This window comes from Notolabrus celidotus, chromosome 2 (assembly GCF_009762535.1).
Source record: "Notolabrus celidotus isolate fNotCel1 chromosome 2, fNotCel1.pri, whole genome shotgun sequence".
Taxonomy (NCBI): Eukaryota; Metazoa; Chordata; class Actinopteri; order Labriformes; family Labridae; genus Notolabrus; species Notolabrus celidotus.
In genome coordinates, this window is record NC_048273.1 from 4,738,338 (window position 1) to 4,764,405 (window position 26,068).

At 42.0% G+C, this 26,068-nt stretch overlaps 1 protein-coding gene across 2 annotated transcripts in view; it reads right to left on the reverse strand.

The window, feature by feature from the left end:
* The window catches only part of dennd1b (DENN/MADD domain containing 1B), a 182,549-nt gene that overhangs the window by 88,983 nt on the left and 67,498 nt on the right, over positions 1 to 26,068 (reverse strand). For both annotated transcript variants that reach the window (XM_034675967.1, XM_034675968.1), the window contains exons 4-7: positions 14,705 to 14,754; positions 13,507 to 13,626; positions 5,561 to 5,630; positions 3,629 to 3,709 (exon numbers count right to left, since the gene is read on the reverse strand). In XM_034675967.1, the coding sequence (XP_034531858.1) occupies positions 3,629 to 3,709; positions 5,561 to 5,630; positions 13,507 to 13,626; positions 14,705 to 14,754 (321 nt within the window). The remainder of the gene's footprint in view (positions 1 to 3,628; positions 3,710 to 5,560; positions 5,631 to 13,506; positions 13,627 to 14,704; positions 14,755 to 26,068) is intronic.

Below are 26,068 nucleotides of genomic sequence, written 5' to 3' on the forward strand. Positions count from 1 at the left end.
AAAAAGGCCAAAAATATAACTTTAAAAAAAAAAAAAAAAAAAAAAAAAAAAAGTCATGACTTTATGTGATTTCAGACTAATGTCAGCTTGTGTTTTATTTTGAAGGGGAAGATCAGAGGAGCAAATAATCAGCTGCATTTAAACGAGGAACGTGGAGCATCTTTTAGCACATCAGGTTCCTACTAGATTCAAGATGGCGGCGCGCACAGACGCAGCGGCCCCTCTCTCTAAGCCATAGGCTGTTTTTATAAAACTGTATTTTATTATATTTTATTGTATTTTATATTTAAATTTTAGATATTTAAAAGCTGGAAGAGAGAAACAGCATCTTGTTTTTCCTGTATGTCTCGTATATACAGTGAAAATTGACAATAAAAACCTTTGAACCTTGAACCTTGAAACCTACTGTCGTACAAGTCAGGATTCTGAATGGATGCACAAACAACGGACAATGGGAGGTTATGCAAACAGACAGCCTTTGCACACTTCTGCAACCACTGTTTGTCTTCAGCTGAGTAAAACTTCACATTCTGACTTTATTCTGAAAATCTTGAACACTTTTTCCTCGACGTGGACCGAATCCTACGTCATAATTTACATATCATGTTGTTCTGTGTCTTCTGCATTCTTTGTTTGTTTTGTATTATCATTGTCTCTCCATGTTATCTTGGATTTGACCATGTTTACCCTCCCTCCTGTGATCCTTCATTAGGAATTCATGGTACTGTATCTCCACTTGGTCAGTTTCTGTTTTTATTTAGAACACTTTATCATCCTGTGCTCCAGCTGTTGGGAGGAGCGTGTAGTTTTTCTGTTCTGTTATACATTGTTGTTACACAAATAAAGTTTAAGTGACTGATTGATGAAAAACAAACAAACAATGAACACTTTTAAAAAGCGTGGGGTCCAGAACTCTAACAAACCTTCAGCTGAGATCAGCTCGTGGGAGCGCGGGGGACTGTTTGAATCGGAGAGTTTTATGTATCACACACGGAGAGATTGTGTCGGAGCGAACACAAACACAGGCTGACTTTGAGCGACCTGGGCTCCCTAAGCGCTCTCACGTTTTGATAAGCAGGAGACATGACGAGTTGTGAAAGGACCCTTCAAGTTTAAACATGTCCGGCTCGAGCTTATCGCACAGAGAACCTGTTAGCGCCACTTCTTGTTTCCAAACAGAGTGTCAGCCGAGGGGCCCTCTGTGCGTCTCTCTGTTACCATCTTATCCTCCACTTTCTGTCACTTTATCTCCTCTGTTTCATCCTCTCTCTGTTTCTGCTTCACCGTCCTGCATTCGTCTCCTTCTTCTGGTCAATGTCATTTAACTTCTCATTATTCCTCCCTCTTCGTCTCACTCTTTCTACTTTATAATTCCTCTGAAGTGTCTCCTGTAACGGCAAATTCCTCAACTTTTCTTCCAATACTGTGATTGCAAGAGGTCTGGTGTGACATTCAACATTTAAAGGAGTTCATCGTTTGACCCGGCTGACCTGCAAACAACTATTTAGAAAATGACTCTTCTGTTTTATTCTGGTTCATATTCTTTACATTATTTGTACTTTGCATCAGTCTGGAAGAGTATTAGGGCCACTGGAAATAAAACATTAAAGTGCAATATTTTTAAATTCTGAGATTAAAGTCAGAATTCTGAGGAAAAAATAAAATTCAGGGATTTAAGTTAGAATTCTTAGTTTAAAGTCAAATTCTGAGATTAAAGTCAAATTTCCAAGTTCAAATTCAGAATTCAGAAAAAAAATTGATTTCTGGGATTAAAATGGGATTCTGACATTAAAATTGGAATTCTGAGATTAAAGTCAGAATTCTGAGATTAAAGTTGGAATTCTGAGATTATAGTCAGAAATCTGGGATTAAAGTTGGAATTCTGGGATTAAAGTGGAATTCTGAGATTTAAGTCAGAAATCTGGGATTAAAGTTGAAATTCTGAGATTAAAGTGGAATTCTGACATTAAAGTTGGAATTCTGAGATTAAAGTTGAAATTCTGAGATTAAAGTTGAATTCTGACATTAAAGTTGGAATTCTGAGATTAAAGTTGAAATTCTGAGATTAAAGTTGAAATTCTGAGATTAAAGTGGAATTCTGACATTAAAGTTGGAATTCTGACATTAAAGTTGGAATTCTGACATTAAAGTTGGAATTCTGAGATTAAAGTTGGAATTCTGAGATTAAAGTGGAATTCTGAGATGAAAGTTGGAATTCTGAGATTAAAGTTGGAAATCTGGGATTAAAGTTGGAATTCTGAAATTAAAGTTGGAATTCTGAGATTAAAGTCAGAATTCTGAGGAAAAAATAAAATTCAGGGATTTAAGTGAGAATTCTTAGTTTAAAGTCAAATTCTGAGATTAAAGTCAAATTTCCAAGTTCAAATTCAGAATTCAGAAAAAAAATTGATTTCTGGGATTAAAATGGGATTCTGACATTAAAATTGGAATTCTGAGATTAAAGTCAGAATTCTGAGATTAAAGTTGGAATTCTGAGATTTAAGTCAGAAATCTGGGATTAAAGTTGGAATTCTGGGATTAAAGTGGAATTCTGAGATTTAAGTCAGAAATCTGGGATTAAAGTTGAAATTCTGAGATTAAAGTGGAATTCTGACATTAAAGTTGGAATTCTGAGATTAAAGTTGAAATTCTGAGATTAAAGTTGAAATTCTGAGATTAAAGTGGAATTCTGACATTAAAGTTGGAATTCTGACATTAAAGTTGGAATTCTGACATTAAAGTGGAATTCTGAGATGAAAGTTGGAATTCAGAGATTAAAGTTGGAAATCTGGGATTAAAGTTGGAATTCTGAAATTAAAGTTGGAATTCTGAGATTAAAGTCAGAATTCTGAGATTAAAGTTGGAATTCTGAGATTAAAGTCAGAACTCTGACATTAAAGTTGGAATTTTGAGATTAAAGTGGAATTCTGAGATTAAAGTTGGAATTCTGAGATTAAAGTTGGAATTCTGATATTATAGTCAGAAATCTGGGATTAAAGTTGGAATTCTGAGATTAAAGTTGGAATTCTGAGATTGGAGTCAGAGTTCCTAGATTAAAGTCGGAATTCTAAGTTTGAAGTCAGAATTCTAAGATTGAAGTCAGAGTTCTGAGATTACAGTCAGAATTCTGAGATTAATGTCAGAATTTTGAGATTAAAGACAGAACGCGTAGATTAAAGTAAAAATTCCTAAATAGGAGTCAGAATTCTGAGATTGATGTTAGAATTCTGAGATTAAAGTCAGAATTCTGACTTTAATCTCAGAATAAAAGTAATTGTGCACCTTTTTTTTCCACAGCAGCCCTGATCCTCTTCCATACATCAGGGCATATCTTTGCTTGTTTTCTCTGCTCTTGATGTGCAGTTTGTTTCTGCATTAACAACTCACAACTGCAGTGATTGTAAAATTCTCAGTTATTCTGATAATCCAGTGAGAAAAATAAATAAAAAGTGTCTCTCCTCAGTGTTTTACTCCTTTAACCAGCTGTTCTCATCTCCTCCTCTTCCCCTGCAGTCTTCCTAATGCAGCACAGTACTACAGTAACCTACCTGTCCTCCTCTCCCTGTTTCTACCTCCACTCTCAGCTGTCTCGCTCTGTGATAAGGGAGAATACGAGATCTATACCTACCACACTCAGGTTGACTGGCGTGAAGGGCTTTGGCACAGGCAGATCATAGAGAGAATTCAGCATGTCATTCAAGTCATTTTCCTGAGGGAGAGAGAGAGAGACAACAAACGAATAAGAAAACATAGGACACATGAATTTTATTTACTTGTTTTGTTGTTGTCGCGAGTTATGTGTCAATCTTAACAACAGTGCTGGGACAGGCGCTGCTGCAGACCAGAGGGCAATCCTGCAGCGAGGCCTGGAGGGTTCCAAAACATCCGACTGACATGTGTTTAACGAGCAATGGCGAGGTTAAAAGACGGCTGAACGTGGGGCTGCAGACGCTTATTATCCGGCGGCGTTGATTTACGGCGGTGAGTGGGCTGTCTGTAATTAAGCAGGGGTCCCCCCGCTCTGCAGACGAGAGGGCGAGCTTGACCACAGAACTGGCCTTGAGATTACTCCTCCAGCATTTATGAGCTCCATGACAAGACTGCCATTTACACTCGCTGGAGGACTGACAGGAGACGACGCTCTGCAACTTTGTGCTTTTTGTGCAACTAAACTGAACGAAGAAGCGTTCACACCGGGGTCAGGCTTTGTTGTTTGCTGGATTCTTTCTCTATTTGCCCTCTCAGGGAACTTTGTTTTGCTTTTGGCTACGAGCCGCTGCTCGTTTGAGGAAATGTGCATGTGTGTGTGTTCGTGTGTGTTAGTGTGTGTGAGCTTGTGAGAAATAGAAACTCGAGAGGAATGGGCGGCGATGTACAGTAAGAGAAGAGGAAGGGTAGGAGGGAGGGAGGGTGGGAAGGGGAGGGGTGTTGCGTTGGGGTGTGTGCAATCGAACAGCCTCCTGTCATGAGAGGCTCAATGCTCACACGCATGGTCAGCAACACGGCCTGGGGAAACAGTTCATTTACCCCTCGCCTTAAACCCTCATCGCTCTTCTGTCTTCCCTCGTCTGTCAACATCTCCCTCTCGCCTGGAACGGACAGCGGGGTAAATAGAAACCAAATCATGCACACTAACACTTCAGTCACCCAGGATTTCCAGCAATCTTTCCTGTCTCTCTCTCTGTCTGTCTCACAAAAACAAATGTGTCTGTCTCTCTGTCTCTCTCTCCTTCTACTTAATCACGGCGTCCTGCTGGATTCCTTTCAATCAGAGGGAAACGTTCGTTTACAGTAAATGTTTATGTGATTGTCCCTCTTTACTGCAGCTCTCTGTCCCGATCATCGCTCTCTGAGGGGTCTTGGAAGCAGCAGCGACTACATGACAATTGAAAGCGGTCCCAAAGCTCCTTGCATGTCTCCCTCGCTCTCCCTCCCCTCCCTCTCCTCTGTCTTCCTCCTCTCTTCAGTCAAAACATGGGAACATCACCTACACCCTCTGCGCTAGACGCTGCACATCTCCCCAGTTTGTTGCATATTTTACATTTCCCTCCCTTTGCTCGTACAATGCACTGAATAGTCAGGGGAAAAGACTTTTGTGAAGTGTGAAACATTTGTGTGTGTTTGTGTGTTCTCCCCTGTGTGTGTGTGTGTGTGTGTGTGTGTGTGTGTGTGTGTGTGTGTGTGTGTGTGTGTGGTTGCCTTTTTTTTTTCTTAACGATTTGTTTTCCAGTAAATCATCAGGAATAACTTCCAGTGTCAGATCAGCGTTTGGTCTGTGAAATGTCAACATTGTTGCTGCTAACAACAGGAGCCAAGTCGAGCCCGAGACGGCGAACAAAACTCGCACACAAAAGACAACACGCAGCAATGCAGAGGGAGAACACAACGGAGGAAAACATCTCACCACAGTTCACTTCCAAAAACACTAAACTGTGCGCTTGTTTCTTTAAAAACCGAATCAAACCACGGTCTCTTATTTCCCCCCGTTATGTACTTTACACCACATGTAGTGCTGTAGACATGAAATAATAAAGAGAGGAACATTCAAAGAGGTGGTTACCTGTTGTTTTGTAAGGTAGTCTGCGAGGGTATTTAGCAACTTGTAGTAGATTTCGAACCACGGAAGGTAACTGGAAGAGGGAGAAGGAGACAAAGCATGAATTAGAAAGAGTTAATTCAGTTAAAAACTTCAATGGAAATAAAAAACATGGAGCATTAGAGCGGAGGATTGTAGACAGAGATGGCCCTAGGCAGGATTTTGAATGGTGCCCCTTGTATTGTAACCAACTCCCCCAACAATCACATCATATACACACTTAAACACACCTGACATACAGATTTATGTTTCACACGTTTCCTTTATTTCAAAACAAAAATGAATTGGTAATAACACTGATATTTAGCAGGAACAAAATATATTAAATACAGATGTGCTCATAATATGCATACCCTGGCAGAATTTGGGATTTTTTTGGGCCATTTTTCAGAGAAAATGAATGATAAGAGACAAACTTTTTTTCCCCTCATGGTTAGTGGTTGGGTGAAGCAACATTTTTATCAAACAACTGTGTTTACTCTTTTTATATATCATAAAGACAACAGAAACTACCCAAGAAACCATACATTCTGCCAGGGTGTGTAAACTTATGAGCACAACTGTATATATTATATTTAATCCTAGCTTACATGTTCTATCTAATTAAGCTAGCAGCTACCGATGTGTAGATAAACTAGGGATAGACCGATTATCGGCGCCGATATTCGGCATTTTGACACATATCGGCATCAGCCTTTTTTAAAAATATGACATCCGATAAGAGATCGATTTAAAACTGGGTTATTTTGCCTCCAAATTCACTAAATCCTGTGGCAGAAATGACACCGTCTGTAGAAACAGTAGCCTAGCTTGTGTTCCATTTCTCCCTGCAGTTTCTCATCACAGGGGCCGAGCTGAGCAGGATCCGTTGTGGCCCCTACAACTACTAGTGATTTAAAACTCATACAACCCCACTTCAAAAACACTGAAATACCCCTTTAAAACAAAGATAAGTGAAAGATTATTAGTTAGTTATATTGACATTTTTGAAAACTTTAGAGAGCTTTATAAGACATGCTGCTGAGCCTGGGAACTCCCTGAACTTTGTGTTAGAATTTTAAAACAAAGATGTTTATTCTCTAAGATAAAAAGAAAACCTTTAACATGTTGCAAATCTGAAAAGCTGTTTAACAAACATATGCTTAAAGGCATTAAAACGAAGTTAAGTGTTGGAGTTTGTATTATTCAAAATTTTGACACCAATATTTTCCCTTCTACTGCAAATGAATATCGGCTCCAAATATCGGTTATCGGCCTCCTTGACTACTAATAATGGGTATCGGTATCAGCCCTGAAAAAACCATATCAGTCTATCTCTAAACAAAACAAAACAAAGACAATTAATCATGAACACTTTGCACTTTGCATGAAAACTGCTCTGCAAACCAATTTTTAAAAAACCAAAAGTTAATCACACGATTTTAAATGTCTACTGGCATCACTCTGCAATTTAACCCCAAATTATATTAAATAAAAAATATTATTCTTCCTGTTGGTTTCAAATTTTCTTCCTCACTCATTTAGGGTGCAAATGGCGCCCCCTTTGGAAGGACAGCGCCCCTAGCATTTGCCTACTCTGCCTATGCCACAGGCCGGCCCTGATTGTGGATCTGTTAGTGTGAGTGTGTGTTGTGGCTGTGAGGAGTCAAGGATTCAACAGGAAGAGGAGGAGAATTAGGGTCCTAAACAACAATCATATAATAAATAATCATATTATTATTATCGGTTTTAAATACTTTAAAACAGGGGTTCCCAAAGTGTGGGTTGGGATCCTTTGGGGGGTCACGAAACACAAATGGGGGGTCGTGAGATGTCTTCCAAAATGTTTATTTTTTTAAATTATCTATCTATTTTGTCCATTAAAGTAAAAAATATAGATACAAATAGAAGCTAAACTTGAAATAAAACCTTGAAAATAGAAAGTGTAATGAGTTTTCTGCTTTTCTTTGTTCCCAGATGACTCCTAAGTTTAGGGTTAGTGAACAGTGAATTATCAAAAGCATCAGTAGCAGCAGGTTCATTCATAAAGGCACAGGAAACACAGACACATGCTCATATAGGTAGGGTCACTTTCTGCAGATCAGCTAAATGAAGCCACATTAAATCACTTTGATTGACAGTGGGGGTCTCAAGACTTTGGCACCTTTATTTTGGGGGTCACAGGCTGAAAAGTTTGGGAGCCCCTGCTTTAAAAGAAGATCGAAGTATAACAGAGGTGTTGATATTGTGTCTCCTGGAATAAGAGTCTGCATTATGACACATTTTTGGGACATCACAGGTTCAAACAGCAGCGAGCTCGTCGTGTACGCCCGTGTGATATTTCTGCGTTTACGTGCTGACCTATGACTTAAAGATCAAATGCACACAGGACACTGAATGTGTGTTTTTTTTCTCAAAGCTACATCCTCCTCCTCAAAGCAGAGTCGTCTCGTCCTTATTATGACATTCTTCTCATCCAGCGGTGCCACATGCTGCAGATTCCTCTCATTTCTGCTCTTTATCGCGACAAAAACGAGGAGAACAAAACACTGGATTTAAGATTCCTGCACAAAAGACCCACCATAGCTTCTTCTGTGTAATATGTGAGATGCTATAGTTTACAAGCATGCTGCTCACAGATGCACAGCCTTAGCGAAAATGCAGCCTTAACCCCCCCTGCCCCCTCCTCCGTCCTCCCTCCCTCCATAAGCCCGCCTCTCTGTGTTTCTTCTCATGCCCTCCACATTTTAAAAATAATCCCTGCCTTATGCTATTAATGCACGATAAATAAATTCATTACCAGGCTCCAAATAATTCATACTGCCGTGTTTGTGTTAAAGCTAATCACTAAGCACACCCACCATAAGCTAAAAGCATCTGCAACATGGCTCTCTTTACAAAGTTGACATTTTCTTGGCCAAGTCGACTCGCTTCCTCGGTGGAAGATGGCCAACGTTTTTTTTTTTTTCTTCTGGCGTTTAAAGCTGCGAGGGCTCGGTTCATTTAATGTTATGCAATCAAATAATAAAAAACATGGTGTCCTATCAAGGTACTGAATTTTTATTTAGTTTTAACACGGAGGCTGCATGCATAAATAATGATCCCAGATAAGGACTTGTTAGCATTGCAATGAAATAAACACAGACTCCCATTAATGCTTCATTAAGTTGACTGGTTGAAACATAAATTAGTGTCCAAAATGAGCCGATCAATAAGAAGCAGATTCTTAGTTTCTTGATGAATTCACTGAGTGAGCAAAGTGTTAAATACCAAACGTTGAAGGATGAGTTTAAATCACAGAAAAGAAATCAGACAAACTGCTTTAATGTGCAGATTTCTGAGTGATATGATCGCAGGAGTGGATTTAAAGAGAGAGTGGGTGTATAAGGAGTCCTGCTCAAGCTAGATCAGGGGCTGGAGGAGTCTGAGGAGTCTGAGGAGTTTCCAGGCCATGGGTCACTGCCTGCTCTGCAGACTGGAATTAACAGACAACAAGAAAACAATAAAGTGAACCTAATGCAAATTTTCATATTGCTTAAATCCGCGAGGGGCCAACGACAGGCCGCGTTCCCGGAGGAGTGCAGCCAAGCGCACCAATCAGAGAGGTTGACTGACCATTAGTCTGAAACAATCAGCCTCCTTAACATGCCAATATTTTGACGTCTGTGCTAAGATGTAGAGCAATCAGGTCACACTCGCAGGAGAGCCTCAATCAAACACGCGTGTGTTAATTCATGTGCTGACCGGATATCAGGCTGAAGACCTATTTCTGCCCCGTCGAACTACATACAACGCCAATATCTGCATACGGGGTCAGTTTACAGTCAGCCATTACTCGCAGGGTTCGCTCTGATTTAATGACTCAGAGGGAGAACAAAGCCTCGGTGTAATCTCCGCCTCCTGTTTAAAAAAGCCAGGCTCCTGGACATTAATCCTTCATTTTTCACAGTTGAAGGGGATGTAAATAGGACTCTTGCTGTCAGAGCAGCCGTCAGGCCTCACAGATCTCACAGTCATTACACTCCTACACCAAGGTGTTGTAAATCCTTTGTTTTAGAGGAAAACGCATGATTGCTGGGGAAGGCAGCCAACCGCAAATTATCAATATTCTTCAAACCTCTCCCCGCGATAGGTAAAAGGATCTCCTGCGTTATTTAAATTACAATAGACTGAACATAACTTAAAGACTTATTGTTTTGTTCTACTTATCCCCCCTTCCTCCTCCTCCCTTCCTCCCCTCCTCCTCCCTTCCTCCCCTCCTCGTCTGGCCCTGCTCTGCTTTCTCTGTTGATGCAAAGTTAAAGTTTGGAAAGCTTAGAGAGATACTCCTACTCGTCACAGTTCATTGCTCAGATCTGTTTGTGCTTCGCAAATCCTCCGATAGAGAGACAGAGAGAGAGAGGGAGACGGAGAGAGAGAGAGAGAGAGAGGCATCCATCACTGGAGTGCTCAGTGCGTGGGGGCCCCCGCAATCTCTCCTGCCATTTTAAACACACGTCTTCTCAAAGTGCCATGTACTCACAGAGTGAACCAGTTAATCTGCGGCCCACTCACAGACCCGTCGTGCTCTCCATCCTGGACTCAGACCACCAAACAGCAGAGACATTTAACAGAAGTCACAAGGCCATGGGAGGGCCTTTTTCCAACGCACATTTTAACTGCGATTGTCAAGATGCCACGTCTAAAAGAAGTCCCTGAATCAACAAGGGGGAGAATGTCATCCTACTTTTAAGTATTTGAGTTAATTGATTCACTTTGTTCACGTGAGCTCGAACACTCAGTCCTGTCTGCAGCTATAAACTACCTGTTGGCTGCTAACACTTATTCCTGTTGCTGCTTAGATGAGTCTTAAATCTCCTTTAAGGCGCGGGCACCTGTAATCGTAAGTCATCGTACACTTTGTAGACGGCTCAGTGGAAGATTTCATTACACATTTACTTTCTCAGGTGAAGGGTTAAGTACAGGGAAGGAAGTTTTCGTCCAGCTAACTGGAGCAACACGGTGCCTTAGAAATGTTCCCCACAGCCTCGGCCGTTAAATAAAACAAGAGGAGGATTAATTACACGTTCGATGAGGAAATACTGAAAGTGTTTCTGAGACGTTGGAGAGGTGAAATAAAAGTGGAAGATAGTCCGAGGGTTTTTTTTTTCATGTCTGCTCTCTCTCTCTCTTTTTTTTTTTTTGTTAAGTGTTTGCCTGAAGCCCTTTCAGCCTCGGCTTTAGCATCCAGACTACAAAGGGCTGTCCACATAAAACTGTCCCACTCATTAAGGCACTTCCTCCTGTAAGCTGAGGTGACAATTTTACGGTCCCAGCACTTCAACAATCACACACACGCAAACTGTTTTAATTGCTTTGACTTAAATCCACCTCAATTTAATAGAAATAAAGACCTTTAAGGAATCAAACACTGATATCTTTAAGATTAACTACTTATCTGTCTTTATTTTGTTTCCTTTGGTTGCTCCTTGTTATTAACACTTAAAATTCAGACAGCTTTAAGGAAAATAAACCTCTAACCAAAGACCTTTACCCTGAGAACTAAATCACACGTTTCTGCGATGAGATGTCGAAAATGTGTTTTAATGATATGAATATTCTCAAATATCCTCTCCCGACGCTGAGAGGTGACTCCAGTTAAAGGAAAAAGATGAAGGCCAAGAAAAGAAAAGTATTTGTTTCTGGAAAGCAAACAAACGTTTTTTTTTTTAAATCACAAGAAAAAAAAAAAAGAAAACTTTCTATACATTATTTGATTTAAAACGAAGCCAGCCATGCAAACTACTCAGAATGCATAATGAATTTTATACATCATATGTCAAATGAATTAGCATGTCTAACTCAGCGAGAGGGACAGGGGAACCTCTGCTAATTGGCAGTGAAGCTTCATGCATAATTATGGGCCAAGCGTCTTTGCTGTCGCACTGTGGCAGTAGCTGAATAACGAGAAGAAAAGAGAGAGAGAGAGAGAGAGAGAGAGAGAGAGAGAGAGAGAGAGAGAGAGAGAGAGAGAGAGAGAGAGAGAGAGAGAGAGAGGGAGGGGAGAGAAAAGGAGAGAAAAGGAGAGAAAAGGAGAGAAAAGAAAAACAAAGGCCATGGAAGCTGGCCGGGGAAGGGTGGGTGGTGCGGGGAGGAGGGACACGGCTCTTCACAGCGGCTCATCAGGGCAGCGACAAACGCACGACTGTCCATCAACACACACACACACACACACACACACTCACTCACACACACACACACTGACACACACGCGGAGCACTTACAGGAGAGCTGTAAAAGAAAAAGGCTTTGTCTCCCTTTTTTTCAGTTTTTGTTTGTTAAACTGTTTCATACATTCATTAAAACTGGATCTATTTGGTGCATTTTCCTCAGTTTATTCTAAGGTGCTGCAGCCTGTCCACTGAGATTAGCTCTGGAGTGCTCCTTCTTTGTAACGGAGAGGTAATTACATCAGCAGAAACATTGTGTCAACATGCAATTACATGGGAATTAAATGATAATAGCCTTTGTTGGAGAGTAATTATGCAAAGAAAATGTAATTTTCACCGAGTTGGGCGTCCTCATTTAAGTGTGCTGTGATCGGAAAATACCACCTATGAAATATCAAAAAACCGGCTCAACTTTTGAGTAATTATAGGCATATCTCCAACATATTTGTGTGGGCAGATGAGAATATAAATTTGTTATTCTGGCATAGAGGAGCTCAGTGTGAAGAGTGAGAGCGAAGGAAGCAGTCTCTAAAAAAAATCTGTGTTCACTTCTTACATCTGCTAATTTTTTGTTTTCATCATCACACTTGACAAATAAATGTTGGTATAAATAAATAAATAAACAAATAAGGAAGTAAATAAATAAATAAATATAGAAAAAGAGTTCTGAGATGGATGCATGGACGGTTTGAAAAGGGCAGAACAGACCAATCCTGAGTTATCTGAAAGAGTGAATTAAGAATCTCTTCTTCCACTGATTTATTTGATTCTGATCAGACTGATAAATGTTGATTTGAATAAATTAAATACAAAAATAAATAAATAGATAAATAAATAAATAAATAATTAAAAAGAGTTCTGAGACTGATGCATGGACGGTTTGAAAAGGGCAGAACAGACCAATCCTGGGTTATCTGAAAGAGTGAATTAAGAATCTAATGTTTGAATCTCTTCTTCCAGATTTATTTGATTCTGATCAGACAGATAAATGTTGATTTAAATAAATATATAAATAAAAATAGTTCTGAGACTGATGCATGGACAGTTTGATAAGGGCAGAACAGACCAATCCTGGGTTATCTGAAAGAGTGACTAAGGAATCTCTTCCTCCACAGATTTATTTGATTCTGAACAGACTGATAAATGTTGATTTAAATAAAGAAATAAAGAAATAAAAAGAGTTATTTTGCTGATGCATGGACGGTTTGAAAAGGGCAGAAAAGACCAATCCTGGGTTATCTGAAAGATTGAATAAAAATCTAATGTTTGAACCTCTTCTTCCAGATTCATTTGATTCTGATCAGACAGATAAATGTTGATTTAAATAAATAAATACATAAATAAAAAGAGTTATTTTGCTGATGCATGGACGGTTTGAAAAGGGCAGAACACACCGATCCTGGGTTATCTGAAAAAGTGACTAAAGAATCTCCCCTTCCAAAGATTTATTTGATTCTGATCAGACTGATAAATGTCCAACCCTGACTTTTATATGTTTAAATTTGTAAACTGTGGCGTAACTTTTAGAGCACTTTCTGTCTCTGTAATCGTTTAATGTTTGGAAGATGAATGTAATTAAAAAACTGTGATTATTATTGCAGCAGGATTCAGCTAATGAGGGTAAAAAAAACATAATTTTAAGAGAGTAAAACTAAAACATATATGCACATTGGGGTGTGTGTGTGTGTGTGCGTGTTTGAAATGTGTGTGTGTGTGTGTTACCTGAGCAGACATATGCAGACCCGGCAGCCTTGAGTGAGTCGACAGAAACCAAACCTCTGCTTGCTGTCGATGTCGGTCAGCACAAAGGTGAAATTCTGCCCCACCTGACTCTGGGAAACCCTGAGGCCGGACACAAAGGACACACATTCAAACACACACACATTAAAACACACACACACACACATGCATGCATTAAGAGCCAAAAACACTAAAACAACTTTACAATAATCCTCAATCAACAGGGAGCACTAAATCAGTGAATTCTTGTAAATTTCAATGAAATAAAAGAAAACAGATTTGGGTTCTGCTTTGATCTGACGGTGACTCACTCCCCCGTCTGAATCTCACCATGAGCTAAATCTTCACTCAGGGTCCAAATCTGATGTCACATATTTCCACTATGGCGGCTTGAAAAACTGTTAAAAGCTTTTCTAACCCCAAGGAGAGAAGAAAAAAAAGACACAGACCCTCTATAAATCGCTCCACCACTAGATGGCAGCAGCTCAGCTTCAGAGAAACACGGTGCAGACCCCCTCTTCATCTCTCTACCTCCATCTCTCTCTCTCTCTTTACAATGGGAATTTTAACATTTCATTCTCCATGCTGCAAAATAATAAGCTTTCAGAGAGCTGCTGGTCTGATCAGATCTATATGATGTGGTAAGAGATTCACTCCCTCAGACTCTGGGACTCTGGGACTCTGGGACTCTGGACTCACACACACATTAAACACGCTTCTGTGCACGACACACACAGAGCGGGCAGGCCACCGATGACCTCATCAGCATCATCCTTAATGAAATTTGTGTTCATGATTATCCTGATGATCCTGTTGTTTGGAGGTGTAGTTGACAAACTGATGTGTTTTTTCTTACAGGTATAGTCAGAACAGGAAATGTCTGATTTGTTGGTGTGAGATGTGAAAGTAACAAACACACAAACACACGTGTTATTAAACTTTAACAGGTCATGAATCAGCGTTTGACTGCTAAAAAAAGAGAGTAACATAAGTGTGTGATGCATAAAATACACATCATCTCATTTCCTTTTTTTTTTTAGCATGTGTCCCTGCAGGAGGGAGGGGCGCTAGGTCTACATATTTGTGATTGTGTGCGAGTGTGTTAAAGTGTGTGTGTGTGTGTGTGATGTGAGTAGTCAGTGCTTTAAAACAGGGAAGCAGAGAGGGAGAGGAATCGTACCTTTCCACGTCAAAGGGAAAGCAGAACTTTGGTATCGTCTGAAGGACCTCCTGAGAAACCAGAACAGAGAGAGACACACACACACACACTTGTTTAGAGAAACACACATCACAAGGAAAACAAATAAAAAAGCATGTAATTCAATATATATAAAAAAATCTCCTGGGCTTCAGCTAACTGTGTGCTATCAACTGGCTGAACACAACGAGGATTAATGTTAAACGCCGCTGATAGCAATCTGACAAAGTCTTCACATCCCAAACACTGCAGCCCTAAACGCACTTAATCCAAATGAATGGGCAATCTAAAGCACTTCATTTGGCAGAACAGAGTGGAAAGGTTCCCCTTCTTTTCCAGGGATGGGGAGGGATCCTCGATCCACAGCTTGAATAATTAGCAGTTAATAAGTTCATCGATTATCGGGTGCCAAAGGGAGATGAAAAGATGAAGGAAGAGAGAGAAAGAAAGAGAGAAGGAGAGAGAGGGGGGACACAACATTAAGGCGATGGTGGCAGATTGTAGTGACAATGGGCTAAGCAGCTCTGAGGGGTTAAGAGGTAGGAGGGGGGTACAAGCCTTCGGGGCTTTACCTCCCAACACCTCCCTTGTGGGTTGAAGGGGGGGGGGGGGTGAAGGGAGGGAGCACGCTCTTGAAGCGAGGTAGTAGAAGAGCTGAGGGTGGAGGGTGGAGGGTGGAGGGTGGAGGGTGGAGGGTGGAGGGTGGAGGGTGGAGGGGGGCACCTTTCCTCCACCAGCAGCATATGGATTTAGACAGGGAGCAGGAACAGAGCGAAGCACCATATGGGTGAGCCTCTCCAGACCAGCCACACAGCCACAGAGGACCAGGTCTCTCTCTCTCTCTCCCTCCCTCTCTCTCTCTCTCTCTCCCTCTCTGTCTCCTCGTCCCTCTGGCTGCTAACCTGGCCCAGAGTCGGCGCCAGGCACCTGGTCCTTTTCGCCGTCTGTCTTTCTGTTACCTCTCTCTCAAGCTCGGGCCAGGCTCTGCCAAACCCCTCAGACTAATCCTGGGGACGGAGCGGCGGTCTGCTCCGCTCTGGCCTCACCCACTGTCTCCCTCTCTCTCTCTCTCTCTCTTTTCTCTTGGTCTGCCTGCCAAGCTCGGCCACAGAGCCCGAGGTCTGTCTCTTCTTTCTGACAGGAGACGTCCGAGGCTGAGATTGATGCTTCATCCACCTCTCCCTCTCTCTCCCTCCCTCCCTCCCTCCCTCTGCCTTCCCCAGAGACTGATCTGGACGACAGGTTGGGTGTCTTCTGCTGCTGCTGCATACTGTTGCTAAGACCTCGCCGCGGGGGAGCAGTCAGTGATCCCCCCCCTCCTCCTCCTCCTTCCCTCCTTATCAAAACTTAAAGCTGCCACCCCAGCATAACACAAGCATCGCCACAGACAAGCAAGCAACAGCAACAATGAGCAATGACAGAGGATGGGGGGCAGGGGTGTCATGTGTGTTTGTGCATTTGAGTGGATGATATATGTGCCTGCCTGCTTCAAGGACTTTTTGCATTCGATGTGAGAGGGTGGTTAAGCATGTACATTTGTATGTGTTTGTGTGTGTGTTTGAGTGTGTGTGTGTGTGTGTGGGTGGGTGGCTTGGCTCGGCTATATGTTTTTCACTGTGCATATTTTCCTACATATGGAGCTTACGGTAGGATAGGTGAGGTGGGAGGGAAGTGGTTGTTTTTACGAATCAGGATCTGTGATAAAATTGAGAACTCAACAAAGACGGAGGGCTCGGTGGCAGAGGAGGTCTCCGTCTCTGCTGCGGGAGTGTGTGTGTTTGTGTGTGTGTGTGTGTGTGTGTGTGCGTGCATGTGTGTGTGACAGTCTTGGCGTGTGCGGTTGTAAAACTGTCACACACATCAGAGCTGCCATCGCTGTATGCGTTTGCTACTATTATTAACCACTATGTGCGCACACCAATATGTTCCAGTGAGCCCTCCCCGGCGCACTGCATATGGCACACAAACCCAAACAGACGCACACACACACATACACACACACACACACACACACACACACACACACACACACATGCATACGCCCGCTTTTCCCTGCAAATAAAAACATTTGACTTGCCAGATTCGAGAGTTGTCACAGCCCCGCCCACATCAGTTGTCTGCGTTTGAGTGACAGTCAAGGGGCTGCAGAGACTCTGATCTCATACAGGACCAGTGGGAAGTGTGTGTGTGTGTGTGTGCATAATGTGACATACACAGAAACTAGACATGTTCTATTTATATATTTATATATATACATTGTCAGCACCCTATATGCATATCAGTCCATATACCTCAGGTATACACTGACACCGCACAGGCTGTAATGTTTTAATCTGCTGTCTTCACTCATTAAACGGGCTGCATCTATCTTTCTGCAACGATTCACAGCGATGCATTCAAGAGCTTATAAAACCTCACAAAATGTCAACATAGCATTAAAATCCTCCCATCACAAATCCCCATGGGAGTGTGGTAATGTCTGCAAATGTCGTTCTCAGAGTCCAAAATCTAAATATACTTCATTTAATAACATTTAAAGTCGAGGAAAGCGGACGATTCTCACGTGTAGGAAACTGGAAGTGGTCATTGTTCGACGTATTAAACTTTCAGTCAATAGGATCACGCAATGAGGGAGAGAGCGTGGTTATTTCATCACTAACTGGATGCAGTAGTTGGAGAATTGTGCAAAAGCTAACGGGGAAGTGTCGCGGAGTGAGAACAATTTGCAGCATCATTCCTATCAGGAGTCCTAATTCTATGTGATGCAATGTGCGTCTTTAAATCTGGTGTCTAATCTAATTTAATCCCAGGATGAGGAGAATGAGGATGTCGCTGTAGCACCGGGGTAAATGAGAGAACACGTTTTGGGGTATTTGGGATGAATCTCAGCTTTATTCTGCAGTCGACGGAGGTTCTGTTCCAACTTCCTCATCCGTCAGTCCGTCTCATGTTTCCTTAATAAAACCTGATAATTCACATCATACCTCCTACCGCTCCCTCCCTCCATGACTGGACCCTTCACCGTGGGGATATCTAAACAGGAAAGGCACAAAGGGGGGGGTGTTCTACCACACTTTTTTTAGTACAGTAAGCCCCCCACCACTACCTCCAACACACACACAGACACGCACACACACACTCCCTGTGCTTGCCGTTTTCCCAAGACAAAAGAAAAAGAGGCAGCTAATATATTTGCAGCTTTGCGAGGGGGGATGTGGAGGGGTGGTGGGGGAGGAATCTGCTGCTAGGCTGTGCTTGGCAGACGCTGGTGTATGTGTGTGTGTGTGTATATATGTGTGTGTGTGTGTGTGCTGTTTATCGTGAGTGGAGACAGGGGTATCACTCAGCGAGACAGAATACTCTGGGTTCCCCCAGCGGACGATCCTGCTATCACTGCACCACAACACTACAACAGCACACAGCAGCTCTGTGCAGCTTTACGCCGTTCCCCCTGCTGAATAGCAGCATGCAGGAGGGAAGAGCAACAAACTTTGCAGCACAGGGTGAAAATCGTGCTTTTATGCTCTTAAAAAATAGGCCTAAACTTCACTTTTATTCCAGCTCTACCCTGATTCTTTTAGAAGTAATCGTGGTGGGTTAAGTTATATTTATATCAGGCGTACAGCGGGGCGTACAGGAGGGGGGGATTTGACAGATCATACTCTGTGGGCTAGGTTTGACAGACGAGCATTTATGAGCGTGCACCTCCTCTCTCGGCCACCCACCATCACGAAAAAAAGGGGAAAACCAGCTTTTAAGATCACAGCAAGTGGACAGAATGATGTTAACCATTTTTTTTTTTTAAGTGTCTTTTATACACGGATTAAATGCTTAACTCAGCGTCAGGCATGGTGTTTCATTTTGGGTGTGAACTTCATGAGCAATATTCGTTTCCCCCATATGCTTGCAAATATAGAGGAGGGAAGCAGACAAGTGCTGTTTCAGATGCAAGAAGGGAAGGTATGAGGCTGATATAACGCAGAACATAATAAACTATGAGGCGAAAGAAAGAGTGGAAGACAGACAGACGGACGGACAAGAGTGAATGTCATGAGGAAGGAGAGATGGGAAAGGTATTCAATTGGTGGACGCAACAGCAGAAGGAGGGAGGGAGGAACGGCTCAGTTCATGCCCCTCTCCCCATGCAGCAAGGACTCCTCCCTGGGGGGACTCAGACTTTAAGCCCCTGCCCTGCTTTATATTCCCCCGGCTACTGCAGCCAGATCAATCTAGCCAGCTACCCCGATGTAACTCAACCCAGTTCAGTGCAGCCGGGCCCCCAGAGCCCTTCGTACAGGGAGGAGTTTTAGGAGGACTGGAGGCTGGTGGCAGGCAAATTTGTACATGTAGCACTGCTCTACCCATATTGGAAGCAGACGATAAAAGGACTGTATCAGTGATTCTTCTGCACGTGTTCGCCCATTACTACAATTCACATGTACTTTACATTACTGTCAGCTGATTCACTGTATAATCCGTCACAGAGCACGATGTGCCCGCTTTTATTCCTTGGTCAAAGTTAATTTATTATTTCCTGGTGATGGAATCGAACGTGCAGAGTGATTCAGAAAGCCTGCGCTGCATTACCACACAAACATAACATCACTCAGATTAATGCGGGCAAGATGTTCGCCGTGATGGATCGCACAACTCAAGGGGCGTTTTTGCAAGATGAGATTTTTTCGACCACATGGAAATAAACAGAAATCAATTAAAGCTGGAAAGGTAGTAAAACACAGTCAAAAGCCCCCAAATAGTCTGAGTGCTGCACATCTGCATGAGGTTTGACTGAAGGACGATCAGTTCTGGATTAAAGTTTCACATGAGAGCTCTGAGTCTTTTGATCTAGCTGCAAGGTCAGGTCCCTCTTCTAGACATGCAAACAGTTGTTATCTCTGCAGGTGTGCTCACAGTTATTTTCATTTATCACTTCACAAGCGGCCGTGAGAATCAAGGCCTATGTGGAAATGTTGGATGCTGCAGTTCCTTGAGTGTCCACTTGAGGCTGGCTCCAAAAGCACCAGAAACCACATACACACCCATTCAAAGGAGCTGATCTTTACAGCAGAAATAAACATGTTTACAGTCTGGTACAAAACATGATTTTTAGTCTGAGTAGCTCATTTCTCTCTCAGCACACTGTACGGGGGTCAATTTTTAAGAACTTGTTATTTTTGAAGGGATTGAATGTACAAGTTTTGCCCAAATAAGGGCATGGCTGACTTGATTGACAGGTGGGAACACTGTAGCTGTTGGCTAGGAGGCTCAAAGCCTGCCTCTTTACCTCACACTAGTTTGACAGGGGTTTGGTTGAGTTCAGCATTTCCAACATAGCACCCGCAGACGATAGGCTTCAAAACGGGGCTTCAGAAACAGATGGGTGACGTCATGAATGCTACGTCCATTTATTATAACACACTCCTCCTGTTGACCTTTAGGCTCAGGTTTATTTAAAGCTAGGGTTGGTAGTCACGGAAAACTAGCATGAATTTGAATGTAGCATTTCCTCAGGACTCCGTCTAAGCTGTAGTGCTGGTTAATGTCTACCACCATAATGCTGATGCTCTACTACCTGGATGTAAACAACCACAGAGGACAGATTGCATCTCATAGTTTGGAGACAAAGTTGTGTGTAAACTGTTTCTTGTTAGAAATGCATATAACCAGCACAGGTGTGTGAATGTTAACGTGCAAGGAGAACTGAAGGCTGGTGGTGCTAGCTCTTCTAGCTTTAGCCACCCTTGGCAAAACATTTTGAGATTGTTCGCCCAGAGACTCTGTGATTCTGTGTTTAGCCATGTTAGATACATTTTTTCAGAGGGTTTTTTTTACCTTAAGGCTAGCTAGTTAGTCAAAATCTAAATTTCTGTTGAAATGATTGGGAATTAGTCACTTTAGAACATCCCTGAACTACAACAACTCATAAAATCCCATGTAATGAGGCCGATCATGAGATGCACTTGAAACAGAGAGCACATCTCTGAATCAGACTTTTATCTAAATGTCCTGTTTGAGCTTTAAACATAAACAAACTTAAGTCAGTGTCACAGAATTTTATGAATAAATATGTAAAAGAGTGAGGTTTTTATTATTGTGTCAGGCATACATTTAAGCCCCGCCCACATTGACTTAGACACTATAAATTTAAACAAGCCAGGAGCAGGGTGAGGCTCAGGCTGATCATAGGAAGACCATTCTCTGTTGCATCTATCAACCTTTGCATTTCCAAACTAGTTGCTGCAACTATACTCAAGTATTAGATCGCTTCAATCCATCTTAATGGTGAATACATGTTGCAGTTTTATCTCCATGAATGCACCAGTTGACTCCATAAATACTGTAAATGACTAAAATGCTCAAACTGTTCCCGTCTCTGAGAATATTCCCAAACTGACGCTAAAGGCACGTTTTAAAACTTAAGGGTCGAAGTTTAGAGAGACGCTTTCCTCCATGACTGCAGGAAAACTGGTTTGTGTGAAGCTATCTTTTCCATATGTGTCAAACAGGCGGTATAATGGAGCTTTAAGGCTACAGTGGTTTGCAGCAGGCAGGGACCCTAGTTATCCAGCCGGCACTTCAACAGTATAATGACACAGTCAGCAGGGCTACTAACACATCAGCGATGGAAACCACAGCGTCTCCACACACTCTCCCTTCACCTCTTCCTCCTGCATGCTCTTATGCCCTCCTCTCTTCCTTCCCTTCTCTCTCCGTCCCTCCACACCCCCCGCTCTCCATCCTCTTTCACCTCCCCTCCCAAGCCCCCTATCGTCATCTTGGATTCCCTCCTTCCTGCATACCCCACCTTTTCCTCACCCTTACCAACACCCCTCGTCCCCCCCGTTGCCCCCCTTTTCCCAATTAGTCTGTCTGTGTGCAGCTACCCAGCCGATCTCTGCCCATCCTGCCGGTGCTGGTTCGCTCACCCAGCCCCTCTGGCGAACATGACAAAGAGAGATCCTCAGTATTCAAACAGACACACTGCTTTCAAATGCCGAATGGTAGGGTCGACCTGGGTGCAGCTTTAAGCAAAATATTCAAATTCTCAGCCTTTCTTTTTTAAGAATTTGCATGGATATGCATTCATTTGCAATGTGTAAAGGCACAAGGACAGCTGAGCCTTGGTTTGAGCGAGAGAGGGAGAGAGAGAGGGGAAAAAATAAATAATGCAGAGTAAAAATGTATCATGGTATAAATGTCTGATGGGGGAGACATGGTGGATTAAAAATAGGTTCAAAACTAATGAAAACACAAAGTCACAAACAAATGACTCATGTACATTTTTGGCACCGAGTCACTGATGAACTGATGACTATCATCAGCGATTTTACTGGGACAAGAGAGGGAGCGGGGCTGTGATCTCTTACACTGTAAACAACAAACTTCCTGAACGACTTCCTGCTTCTGCAGTGATCCCCAAACTGAACCAGATACGGAGCGGTTACCGAGCGTGATGCTATAATGAGAATGAAAGACAGAGGAAACACAAGGGCAAAGATATTAAGACGTAACGACAGACAGAGGGAACACAATAACAAAAGGGGGAGAGAGAGGAGATGAAGGAGGGAATGTTTAAGTCTTCTTCACCGTTAAAAACTCTAACTTATGAATCCTAAATAAAAGGTAACATCAGAGGATGAGATGAGCTCTTCATGCTTCTTACAAGCAAACAAAACAAGCGACTAAATCACATTTCTCCATTCTGTGTGGATTTTAATACCTCCCATGCAAGCATATTCACACACTCATATATGTTGTGGAATCTATAGAATTTAACCAATAAATATAAGAAGTCACTGAAGATAAATCTAGTGTCGTACTGAAGCTTACAATATATACCTCTAATGCTTTAACCCATTAAGACCTAAAACGCCTTTAAAAACCTAAGCATAAATTGTACACAACCTCTGAAAACCTGAAGATTTTCTGGAAAAAAATCTGAGTTGTCAAATTTCACTAAAACCTTTATATCTCAGCCTCTGGAGCAGATAGAAACATGAAATGAAACCCATTTGATAGTTTAGAAATTGGGCTTTAATTGGAATATCATTATTTTGCTCTTATGTGCATTAAAATTTTTCAAAAAATCATCAAACAACAAAAATATTAAACATATAAATTAAAATGATTAGAAAATATTTTTTCCTGCAAGCGCATTTCATTGGTCACATGTCTTCGTAAAAAAAATCCCAAAACATGCACATCATTCCCGTCATGTGTATTTCAGCGAATCACAGCGCATTCATTAGTCACATCTCTTGAAAATGATGACACCGTCTGAAATGACCTACACGTTGCATCCAGTCTTAAAGGTGACATATCATGCAAAATGGACTTTTTAATGGTTCTCTACCTGAAATATGTTTCCCTGTCTACAAACCCCCCGAGAATGAAAAAAATCCATTCTGCCCCTGTTCTGATTTCTCCACCTTTCTGTAAATGTGTGTGAAACGAGCCGTTTCAGACTTCAGTGTTTTTGTTACGTCACAACAATATCCGGTCTGTCACGGAGTCAGAGCTCGGAGCTTGTTCAGCCCATAGACTGTATAAAATACAACTCAACCCCTCCTCCGTTTTTCATTCCCTGCACACATGTGTGCTAACAAGGAGCTTAGGAGGGAGGCATGCTAGTTGTAGGCTGTCTTAATAAACACAAAGGTCGGTTTTACTCCCCACGTCTGCAGATTTGAAGATCTAGTGGATGATTTTTATTTGTCATGGATAAGTGCTAGCGCTAGTTAGCATAGCCACATAGCTACATGTTGTAGCTGTAGCTGTGAACCAAGACACACGTCAACATACTGACAAATAAAACAACAAGAAACACTAAATCTGTGACCAATCCTTCAGAAAGGTCCTGCTACAGGCGCCTCTCCGTCAGGATCAGATTCTGGATCAGATTCAGAGGGTTGAAGTAACGCGGGTCTGTGAGCAGCCGTGTATATTCAGCCAACATGTAAACATTAGATCAACGTGCTGGAGAGCCGAGGCACATCAACTTCCTGAGGGGGCGTGGTCAGAGAGAAAACAGAGTGTTCTGAGGAGGGCTGAAGAAGAGGGTTTTTCAGGCAGACCAAAATCTGATTTCAAAGTGTTTTCTTGAGCATAAACTTTAAAGACATGTTTTGGGGACCTCTTAGACCAATATATATTGATGAAAAAAGCGTGATATGTCACCTTTAAAGGGATAACCACGTATATGTCGCATCCGGCCTTAAAGGTAAATACGCGGATACGTTGCATCCGGTCTAAATTGGTTAAACGATCTATACAGCAGCTTATTCCAATAATTTTTACCAGCCTGCTACATCTTCCTGAAAATTACTTTCTTAACTCAGGATACAAAAGCAGGATCTTCAGTGAGCGGACAGTGCTGCACGTCACTGGTAGTAAAGATCTTAACCTCAGAAGGGGATGCACATCAATGCAAACAACACAGATTCAGAACCAAGTTTCCCAAACTTGTATGGCAATGGTGCTGGGATACAGAAAATTGCAGTACCAAAGCCAAAAAGAAAAGGACAATATTCAGTGAAAACAGTTGCACACTGTACTAAAGTGGTTTGAGATCAGTGTCTATAAATGTGTATAAAATATGAGATTATTGGTCTTCAGGATTTTCAAGTTTAGGGTAAACTTACAGAACTGGAGACATTAAACTAAAACGAAAGTTTGGTAGGGAACTGTTGTCCAGTCAAGTGCACCAAGACTGTCTCATTTCCTTCATTTAAAGCTTTCAAAAGCTGAGGATGTTCCGAAGTAACCAATATCCTAATCGTGTGAACAATTAGTCTAAAGGTGAAAAAACACTCAGGAAAAAGTCAAAACTGAGCACTATGTATTGAACACTGCTTAACACAGGATCACACAGTCTGCAGGCAAAACAATGGGGCTAACAATAGCAGAGCTCGCACCACCAGCCTTCAATCCTCCCTGCAGATTAACCAAGCGGCAACCTCCGGCTTCAAACAATAGAAAACAGTATCATCTGCGTAGAATTGATGATATCTTGTATTATAGAGATATTCTATTATCATTTTTATTAAATATTAATATGTTAAATATTATTCATTTGTGATTTAGGGTTACTTAAAGAGGTCCCAGAACTGGTCCTTGTTGGACACCTCTTATCTCTGGTAATAACTGGTACACTCAGACTTCTTTGACGAAACTGAGATCTCTCAGAAAGTTAATTCTCAAACTCTCCAAATAAGAAGAGAATAATCCCACATTTGTTGAAAGTAAAAATGAAACCATGAACAGTCATGTGACAGAACATTTGGTGCTATGAACAGACCTGGGAACAGAGATATGAGGGTTGATACTTGGGATGCCAACAATTAATCGATAATTGATCATTAACATTTCCGAAGATCGATCATGGAAAATTCTTGAAAGGTGCATCCCTAGTTGATACCCATTAGGACAGCTGTTGTCTCTTTCCCCTTTTCTTCCATTTATCTGTTTCCTGAGCAGGATCAGACTTGTGCAGTAGACTGTGACCTTTGACCTTTCTTTAGATGGGGCATAAATAAACGCAGATTCTGGTAGGACTGAGTTGAAACTATTTCAATACATTTATATCATAGCAAATATCATTTTCAAGATGGCTTCTTATAAAAAATGTTCATCTTGTGAGTCTTTATATTTTGATTATATCAGCCCATTTATTTTCTTTTGGGGTGGGGCGATGAAAAAACTAGGAGTGAAAACATCATCTGGTGCAAATGCAGGAAGTGTGAAACTTGCAGAGTAAGAGAGGCTCAAAGGAAAACACAAAAAATGAGACAGAGACCGTGACAGGGGGAGATGGAAGAGAATCCAGATTTAGAGACAGAGATAGAGACACCATTCTGTAGGAAGAAAATAAAACCTACAGAATAGAGAGGAGAGGAGCCGGAGAACAATGGGCAGAGGAACAGCCTCCTCTGGCCGCTGCAGACCTCAGACCCTGCAGAGATTTCTTTCATTAGGCTTTAATAGTATGCTGCCGGCTTGCCATTCTGACCTGCGCTCTGTGCCAGTAATAAGAACGGCCTTCAAAGCCGGACCAAAGCACCAGAGCTGCTGGAGAGGGGGGAAGCTGGAGAGGGAGGGGGAGGGCGGGTGATGGAGAGAGGTGGAGGGGCACATGAGCGGATAAGGTGGACTTTCAAATTGACACGGGGGCGTTACATTTTCACATTCATGCTCACTCTTTCCCAGCTGATAGGAGCGGGAGACGGAGGGGAAGAGGGAGTTTGTATTTCTGGACAGTTTTTTTAATCCTTCCCACAAGTTCTTCTCCGCGGTGACCCCTCTGCTGCAGAGCGTCCGCCCGCTCCTCGCTAAGGGAGGTTATTTTGG